At 27.3% G+C, this 10,575-nt stretch overlaps 1 protein-coding gene across 1 annotated transcript; it reads right to left on the bottom strand.

The window, feature by feature from the left end:
• Nucleotides 1–600: 600 nt before the first annotated feature.
• On the bottom strand, nt 601–4,902 carry LOC105618513. Its single transcript, XM_012200045.1, has 5 exons — nt 4,648–4,902; nt 3,972–4,241; nt 2,282–2,412; nt 1,779–1,944; nt 601–1,137 (listed from the first exon to the last, which is right to left on the bottom strand). Exons 1-5 carry the CDS (start codon nt 4,900–4,902, stop codon nt 742–744), a joined length of 1,218 nt encoding a protein of 405 aa, XP_012055435.1. The 3' UTR covers nt 601–741.
• Nucleotides 4,903–10,575: the final 5,673 nt, after the last annotated feature.

A 10,575-nucleotide genomic window follows, 5' to 3' on the forward strand; every position in this document is an offset into this window, starting at 1 on the left:
ATAATAATATCTAATTCATTTAGCTTGTTTTATTATTTACATATACATTTACTACATATAATAGTATTGTTCATCTCGTTTTAGCAATACTTTTAATAATCTAAGAATTAAAATATAAGAATACAGATAACAACATAAATTAATTTTGTGACTAGTATATCGTATAACACAATAAATATTTTAAATAATTTTCTTTATAGTATTATTTCACAATTTTTTTCAATCTTTTTCATGCGCGTTTTGTAATTAAATATAACTTCTAAAATTCATTTTTCCATGTCTTAATTAATTTGTACATTGTTTTTGCATTGGTATTATTATAGAATTACATTATGTACATCGCTTTTAATGATACTATTTGTTTGATAATATAAGTTGAATTATACAATGTTTATATAAAACAAAACAAAGAATGAATTTATATATCATTTTTAATATAAATATTAATATAAATATTAATATAATAATATTAATATAATATAAATTTATTTTAAAACTTTAATGAGTTAAAAATAAAAACAATTTATCATAAAAGAATAATTTTTAATTTTTCGAACGAAAGATCTGCTATTATTATGATAATTCATGATTTTTTTTTTTAAAAAGTTCATCAACATTCCATCTATTACTATTAATTTTAATGCATTTATTAATAATTATTTATTAACTTATTATCTTCATTTCTTTTCTAAATTTCTATTCTATATTTATTTCTTTATTATTAAAGGTCAAAAATATGCATTAGAGATCTAGTAAACCCCACTCATCATACAGTGGAAGTCTTTTTTGCATTAATTTTTTATAACTTTCACTTTTAAGACCTGGATTTGAAAAACCCTCGTTTATGAGCTCTCCTAAATCTTTCGCCTCAGTTTTACAACACAATACTATCGGCAAAACTGTGAAGGATGCTATCATCCCGTAGCTAGCTCTTCGTTTTAAGACAGCCTTCAGTTCCTCCATAGTGGGCGGCTGCGTATTGCAGTTTAGTTGTTTCATAATCATCGATAAAGTCCCAAGATATTCATTTAATAGAATATCTTTCTTGTTTTCAATGACATCCGGTGAAGGACTTGTACTGAGAAAATAGAGAAGATCGAGTGCCGGCGATGTATAGACACACAGTTGGAAATCCACCTATAATATCAAACAAACTCTTTCGGTCAATCGATCTTCTGAGCCTTCGGCAATTGAATTGGAAATAAAATCCATGCATCGGGAAAGAAGTGGGAACTCGTGTTTAGGAAGTCGTGGCGAGAGAAAGTTGAGTTTGTGCAGACGACACGGGCAGACAGGTGGCGAATGTACCTGAATGCGAACTGGATTTATTGCATTATTCATAACATATGCCGCCTCTTTGTCTTGACCATTAAAGTCGATATTATAAATATTAAAAATGCATTAACATATATCATGACATATATTTAAGAATATCGTTTATTTATTTTGTTTCTTTTTAATAAACTTATGTCATTGTAATCAATTATTAGAATTAATAAAAGTTCAGAAATGTAGCTAATTGAAACAAAGTACCTGTGAGATAAACTATATTCTTATATGATTTACATTTTTTTAAATTAAAAAAATATATTTTTTAAATGAATGCGCTGTTTTAACAATATTAATCGTATCAGTATAAATTAAATTTCATAAATTGAATTATTTTATTTAAGATTAAATTTAAAAGATTTAATTGCAATATATGCTCATAATTATAATAATTCAATAAACATTCATTGTTTAAAGGAAATATTTTTTTATGACACAATGATACTTACAAAAATGTGATCAATAGGATTGCCATCATTGTCATATTTGAACAACATATTGTTCACCCAGACATCACCATGATTAATAACATTAAATTCATCATCAGAACGCCTGGTTGCATCTATTCCTATTTGATATATGTGATCGACAAGTTTAGTAATTTTATCCGCATATCTAGCAACAAAAATCATATAAACATTATATGAAATAAAAAAACAGCACAATTTATATTCATATTTGCCTTAATATGTTCACTTTTTTCATATCAAACATTTATCTGATGCATATGAAATATTTTTTAGACGTCAAAGATACCAGAAGATTTGCGATTATCGCCGTGCTTTTATCTATTGTTAATGTCTAATCCCTGGGCATTAACAATGGATAAAAACACGGCGATAACCCGCAAACCTTTTGGTATCATTGAAGGTAATACCCGTAAAAGTCTAAAAGCATTAGTTTAGACATTAAAGAAAAAATAAATATTTCCGTTTATGTATATAAATTTTACTTTTTCATTTCTGGCCAGGTTGCGACTTCGTCTGCTAGAGCTTTAACACTCATATTGAAAAAACTTCTCAATTCTGATGGTTGTAGGCTGCTAAACATTCCTCTTGCATACATATCTTTTTGCTTTGGTTCCTAAATGTTAAAATATTTTTATTAAAAAGTCTATACTAACATTTATCCATTCGGTCATAAAGTTAAATAGTTGAATTTGTAATGTAGATTGGAAATTTGAAACGTTATACAGGTGCTCTACAAATAATCTACCATCATAATTTTAATAATATGCAATTTTTAAACAAATTTAAAGCAGATTTTTTCCACAACTTCTTAATGTAAAATATTTTAATTTTAAGTTATGAGTTTTTAAATATAAAAAGATTTATTGCTTACAGTTATAATTGAGCATATAAATATTTCTTTAAGCTAAAAAGTTTTTTTTTTTAATTGTTTTAGTTTCAAAAGTATTTGATATATGTGCGATATTTCAGTTAAGGAAAAGTTGATTTTCTTTATCAAGAGAATTTGATATTCGTTTTTAAGTAAATTGTTTTTCTTTTTCGTAAAGGACACTTTTTTAAATTGTTTTCTTGGCTGCACGCTGAGGCACGTGCCGTAATAAAGGATAATATAGGATATTGGACTTTAGTTAAAACGGTTATTCTCCGCCAGGCATTTCTGCTGGATCATTCGCCGTACAGTTTCAAACTTCTATTCGACTGTACAAAATCGTTGCGGTTTATGGTAACCATTATGCTGCACGCATTATTACAATATACGTATCTGTTGTATCAGAGTTTAGGACTCCAATGCACGATATTTATTTTAGATGTTCAGTTACGCAACAATCGTTATGTAACTGAGTATAATAAATTTTCCTTATCTTAATATATATCTATTCGATCTCTTATAAATCTTCTATGACTAGTTATTATCATAAGTAATTACTTAAGTTTTATATGTGTCGTTTATTGCAAAATAAATGATTACTAAGTTTTATCTTTCCATACATGTTATTTTAAAATTAATTTAAAACTAAATCCATGAATCATAAGATAAATATAAGATTTATAAGCATTTTGTATTTCTGCAAAAAACTTGTAACTTTACTGCAAATATAATCTATTACATATTTTTTTATCAATTGCATCTGGATTTATTTAGAACCAAAATTTATTATAAAAATATTATTTTTTACCTTTTTTAACAAAAGAGTTATTAAATGTATGATATTTTATTCTAAATAAATTAAGACAAAATACATAAATAAAACATTAAAGTTTGAAGCTAATTAAAATTAAAATTAAAATTAACTGTATTGAAATTAGGTTTCGCGGATTACCTCCGTGTCCAAATCCATTTTTAGAATGCCAACATTTCGTGAATATTATAGTTCACTTCATCAGGATGAGGGAAGCAGCCTGATGTTGAAATAATAACAAATTGCTGACATTTTTTTTTACTAGGTGCATGTCATGTTTTTTAATAGATACTTCGAATAGAACACAAGGAATTATTGCAATGTGATGTTTATACATTCGAAGTCAATATTCCATCTATATTTTTTATATTTAATATTAAGGATTTATTAATGCAAAAATTTTTTCAAAAATCTTGTATCGTTCTGATTCGTGTCACTGAATTTTTAATAATTGTAGACATTATGATTGATTGAATCATGCGTAGTGATTTACCTTCTCGCATACGGCTACAGAGGCTGCATGAAACCTGGCTATTCCGCGAAGTGCCAATACGCAATGAGTTAGATCAAGACCAGACAGTCGACAGGCCATGCGAAAGCCGAGAGGCGCGAGATCCTCGATCGCCAAAAGTGTTGGATTTTCATTTTGTACGTATAGACCTTTTCCGCTTAAACGCTGCTTTGGGTCTAATACCTTATTCATTTTATCCAAAGTATCTGACATCATTAATATTTCGGTTTGAAAGAGACCTGATTGCGCGATCTGTAACAAGTTTATTTAAAACTAACAAATGGAATTTTTTTAATTTAACAAGCATGCAATTATTTTTGTGATATAAAAATCTAACTAGCAAATTGTGCAATAGAAAGTTTCGATTTCTAGAATAACAAAAAATAATTTTATTCCACAAATGAAAAATTGTTTTAACACAACTAAAGAACATTTTCTGTAAATATATTTATTTATTTCGACTTAATTCATAAAAAGCATTGTATCTTCAGTCTGATTATCCTAAAATAATTATCCTAATCTTTTTTTTTTTACTAGAAATCTATTCTGAAATAATGAAATTTGCTACAGTTTTTGATTTTTCTCTCCCTTTCTTTCCCCCTTCTCTGTCTCTCTCTTTTTCTCTCGAATTTATATTGTATAAATTAAATCAATTTACAAGTTCCTGTCGAACACCATCGACCGTAGGCGAGGCTTTAATGATGATTGATTTCTTCTCTGAAATCTTACGGCCACCTTGATCATGGGAAAATTCGACAGTAATCCTGATCATGTCGCTGGCGTAGTTGTCACCTTTGCTCGTGGCCGGTTTCGAGAATATATCGGTCACTTCGATAGAATTGTCGCCTTCCGACTTTCGCAGGATCTTCTCCGCGAAGCATAGATTCAGCCATGTCGGTGTCTCTAGGGCCATTTCTGAAATTGGAATTGGAATTGGAGAATTTCTCCGACAAATCATTGTTCTTCCCGCCATGTCACGAAATGCGAAAACGATTCTTTACGATAACTTATTGTTCGCGGCGAGATTTATCACGTTTTCTCTCTTTCTCTCTTTCCAGCCGCCTCTCTCCACTCACATTCCGGCCTTGCCACCCTTTTCTTTATTTTCCTCCCGCTATTTTTTTCGACCGTTTTAACGTTATCGTCTTTCTTTTTATGTTTATCGATATTCAAGACGGACGCATTCCCCTACATTTGAGATCGGTGTTTCAATTAAGAGCGTAATGGGAAGCCGCTTTTCCCTTTTCCCTTTTTGGCCAACGGCATACGTACGTTCCGCGTTGAGATCCCGTCGAACGTGATCGAGTTGCGGTATTTGCGAGAAATTTACGACACGTCTGGCGCGCCGCGATCGCATACGTACTTGTGGCCGAACGACGTCGGCCATATTTCACCTTGATGAGTTTTCTCAGAAATGTTTTCCGCAGTGTCCTTAGAATCAAATCTGTCCGTCATTAGACGGATATTTAATGATCGAACTTATAAGGAATATATTTTATTATTATACATATAATTTTAATAGTATATAAATTATAATTTATACACTGAGAAAGAAATATAGTTAATTTTAATATATATTTATAGTTGAATATTGCTAACTAAATATTTATTAAATATAAAGACTTATTTATTTAGTTAGCATGAACCATTCATTTAACAATTATTCTGTTTATTGAACAAATATTCATTTACTTACTAAATAAATCATTTACTTTATAAATAAATGTTTAATTGGCAATACTAAATTAAATATTTACTAAAATCGATTTTTTTTTAAGTGTAGCAAAAAATATGAAAAAATTATATTTAAAATATTTTATAATTTATGTAACAAAGTTACAAATAAATAATGAAACTTTATTTTTTAATTCCGATTTTATATAAATTTTATTTTAATTACTCTCTTTTGTGTGACTTATATCTTGTAACAATTGAATTATATAATACATTAATTAGAATGGATTAAAGAGAATTTTGATTATGAAAGATGATAATAGCATTAGGTACATTATATATATCTTATATGATGATATATATTTCTTTTTAATAAACAATATCCACGTTACATAACTCTAATAAGCTAAAATTAACTTGACATTACGAAAACAACAAGATAAAATTTTGAAGCCGTTTATTCACGTAATAATTACTTAACAAGTACGTAATTATATGTTATGCTTACAATTATATATTTACAGTGAAGTTACTGTGTTATTAAGAAAGATGAATATCATATTATGTATTTCTTTATATATCAAGGTTAAATTAATATAATTAATCAAAAAATTGTTGTATATTTTACATATTGTTATTTTTTTATATATTATTTTTTTATTTAATATTTTAAATATAAAAATTTTTTAATTCCTTTTTACAATTTTAATAATAGCCATCAGTCGGCTATGTCATATCATGAAATATAAATCGTCTTGATTATTTATTTTCTATTGCCATTATTTCGTTTTGTTCCTCGTACGTCAAACTTTTTTTTAAACAGTGTAATTATATTTTTATTAAAACAACATGTAATTGTTCAAATTTCATTGTCGTTTGACATTAAAAGTCGGCTTCAAGAATCAAGACAACGATATACAAAAAGACTTAAACAAGATATATGCGATAAGCAAATAAATATTTTGGTTTTGCTGCTTATATATTTTTTGCCTTATATTTTTTGTATGTCATAGATCAAAAAATTTTTTTATGTTTTAGAACTAAAAATGAAAATTTTTAACCATGTCTATTGTACAAAATATTAACCTTATAATCTATGTATGCGATGTTCAAATGAATAATTAAATCATGAGAATTGTTGGATTCAATCTTTCTTATCTTACAAGATAATGAATTCAAGAATCTCTCCTTTTAATTTTAATATGTGCTTTGGATATGTTATGCTATCAGCAAAATAAGGTTTTAAGTATAGTTCTGATGTATGTCAAGAAAATAAAACATTATTTAAAAAAATCGAATCTTATGTTTCTAAGAACTATCATCGAAAAGAGATATAAAAAAATGTTTTAAACGACTTTTTGCACTAAACTAATATAACGATTCTATAACTTTATTTTATAATGCACGAAATCGTAAATAATATTATGTTGCTGCGTAAATGCATTTATTAATTTTTATTAATGATGATCTCGATATGATACGAGTTTCTCGGAATATCGAACTTGTCTCATTTAAAATAATATTTTCTAGATTAGCGTACGTCATCTGTTTTTTCTCTTCTCGTCTTTTCTCGAAAAAATCGAAGAAATCCATGTCAGTTGCGATTAAAATGCTGTCTCATTATATAAATGAATATGTTTTAAATAAATGGAACGCGTTTCGAAATAAAATTTCGGAAATAAAATTTCAGAATTTGAACCGAGAATATCAGTCCTTTGAGATGAGAAAATTTTAATCATTTATTTTTATTGAATAAATTGTGATATATTGATGTTTTCTCGTTTTCGCCTTGCTTTAATTCTGTAATGCATCACTAATTGTTATGTGCATAATTAATTTTTTATTTTTCGAATAAATCTTAATATCAAATTAATGTTTGATTTATTAGTCAATTTTTGTAAATACAATTTTAATAGATATTATTATTACATGTAAAAATTATATTATGCTTATATTTGTTATTCTCATATATAGTATATGTAAATAAATATCTCATATATACATATATGTATATAAATGCGTTTTCTTTTTAAAAAGCGTAATAGTTTGTATTGTATTGACAAATTAAAACAATGTTATGACTAATATTCTTTAATTTAAGAAAAGAAAAAGTTGTTTGTGCTATTTACAATATTAATTTCTGCATTATTCTAAAATTTAAAAATAGAAGATTATTTATTAATTATAAAAGTCTAAAATTAATTATAAAAGTCTAAAAGTGAAATACGCAAGTATTTTCTAAAAACTTACAATTATTCGTAATATTCGCGTTTGTAATGTTTGTGCATTACGTGATGTTTGTGACTTAAATTCTTCTCCTGTCAAGAACGTGACTTGTACAGATTATTCGGAGTAAACTTGAAATTCTCCACTGATGTAACATTTTATGACATTTTATAAAATCGATTTTTCATTATAGCAATTATAGCAATTTTTTAAATTATTTTTTAAATTACGTAATTATTGAATTTAACAAAAATCTTTTTATTTATATAAAATATGTTTCACATACATATATATTGGCAAGTTGATTTCATATTTTTAAAGTGTAAAATATATTAACTTCATTTCATTATAATGTTACAATATTTTTCAGATTTTATTTAAAATTTTCATTAATAAACTGCTACTGCATATTAATATCAAGAGAATAGAGTGTTGATAATTTCGACACACTGACCTGTAAATTATTTGTTTTCGATTTTATTTCACTTAAATGCTCACTTCACTGCTACGTTTCGTAAAGTCAGCTGCAAAATAATACACACAGAACAGAAGTGACAGGCTTTATATTGACCAGTGCATTCTTTTATACTCTGAAATGAAATTGTAGGTCTATGTATGATTTCATTTGGCACTACAAATGACCATCACGAACACGACGTCTAATGAGCTGCTTGGTCACTATTTATATCGTCGGACTTCCTGATTCATTCTGAGTCTTGGATAACTGAGACTTGAATGTTAAATTCAAATCGATTTGTCCTTCAATAAAGCAATAGACACTAACTTAATCGAGGTAGCAGCAATGATAAAGACGGTAGCACCAGTGAGATCACGAACAGTGAATGCGACAAGCAGCTGGCTACATGTACTTATCATCTCGATAGTGAGACAAGAGAGGGGCTTGTTTCATTAAGAAGAAGACTGACAAACATTGAAATTATAAATAAATGTTTAGTGTGCTTTACACAGTAATGTATTGAACAAGAAAGATATCAGAAAAATGATGCATAAAATTCATCAGATTTTAAAGATTCATAATTTTCAAAATTAATGTATGCATTATTCGTCGGTTCCCATAATGCTGCCATCCTAAACTCGAATAATTTTTCCGAACGGTGAGAATATAGTAGAATTATTCACGAAGGTCGTTTATCATAAGCGTTATCTCAGGATATGAAATTCATACGTGATATTTAAGGGAAAAAAACCTTCACGGATTTTATTCTGTATTAATACATGCATCTCGATTAATATCTAGTATTATTTTATTGAGAAGACGAAGCAAAACAGTGTCAATGTATTTAGAGTTAAGAATGGATTGTTCCACTTTTCGGTAACTTCAATCTCATCTCATTTATTTATTCTTTTACTCTCTATGCTCTTATTCTTTTACTCTTTCGTTTATTCAATAAGATAAATGTCATATAGTTTATTCGAAGAGAGAACAATCGTTCTTAAAAGGGCAAGTTCTTAATGTTAATCATCTTAATGTATTTAATAACTGCTTATTACATTTTTGCATATATATGTATTCATTTACTGTATTCTGAATATTTATTGTTGTTTTTAACTATCTATTTTCTTTGATTTCACTAAGCTAAATAAGAACTAGTATGAGATAATTTGATCATTTTATAGAAAAAGTTATATTTCTACTTATATGGCAATTATATGTATAAACACTCTTATGTAATAAATTGCATATTATATTTATGTTTGCATATTATATTATATTCGTTTGAATATTTTTGTTGATATGTACACTTCTCTTCAACATTTTTTCATTTAACTAATGTTTTACTATCACAATCATTATATCTCAGATTTTAATAATTATTAAGATAAACTTATTCTAATATGATAATTCATGGTAAGAACTCTCATGTGTGTAATAGTCATATCGCGCATGCAATATCATTATCATATTGCAATATGATGAGGACACACATGCGAGTTTAAACTTAACTAGTACTGTAGAATTACATGTGACGAGGACATCCAGAAAATACTTCATGAGAATTCATTTTATGACTATCATGATTATCACTCCGTGCATAAAAAAATCACGCTGGTGATGTGTATTTCGCTTCATGATGGGGCATATGCATGTATATCATTATATACGATTAAACATGTGTATATATATATGACATTACTCGATTGAGATTAATATTGTTCATATGCATATCACTTGCATGCGTGAATCCGCACGCGTGCGAGTCATATGATCCTCATACAAATAAGAACATCTGTCTAGTGATATGAGGTCACCCCGTGTGAAATCTACATGACGTGCGCGCACCGTAAGATCATGGTGCTAGGATATTATCCATGAGAAAGCCTACATTATCCTATCCAAAGGTTTATGAATACTGTATGGATAGGAACTCTCCATCATTTCAAAATCCATCATTTGCATTAAAATAATTCATTTCAGTATCAAAATCAAACATCAACGAACCTATCAAATGATAGAAACAAGATTTTTTATTCTTCAATATACAAGAAATATCAAAGTGTTTTCTTAAAGTACTTATAATGTCCAATTTCATGCCTTATATATATATATATATATATATTATATATATATATATATATATATATATATATATTATTATANAGTATATATACGTAAGTTAAATTAAGTAGAATCGAGTAATAGTAAAGTAAGTTTACTAACATTAGT

Source organism: Atta cephalotes (assembly GCF_000143395.1).
Source record: "Atta cephalotes unplaced genomic scaffold scaffold00017, whole genome shotgun sequence".
In the NCBI taxonomy this organism is placed as follows: Eukaryota; Metazoa; Arthropoda; class Insecta; order Hymenoptera; family Formicidae; genus Atta; species Atta cephalotes.

What these genes read in the sequence shown, in the direction of transcription:
- LOC105618513 (XM_012200045.1), bottom strand. Translation starts at nt 4,902, where the DNA reads ATGGCCCTAGAGACACCGACATGGCTGAATCTATGCTTCGCGGAGAAG. An exon ending in CTGTAGCCGTATGCGAGAAG is followed by an intron (nt 2,413 to 3,971) that starts GTAAATCACTAC and finishes TTTAACATTTAG; the next exon opens with GAACCAAAGCAAAAAGATAT. An exon ending in ACCTGGCCAGAAATGAAAAA is followed by an intron (nt 1,945 to 2,281) that starts GTAAAATTTATA and finishes TTTTGTTGCTAG; the next exon opens with ATATGCGGATAAAATTACTA.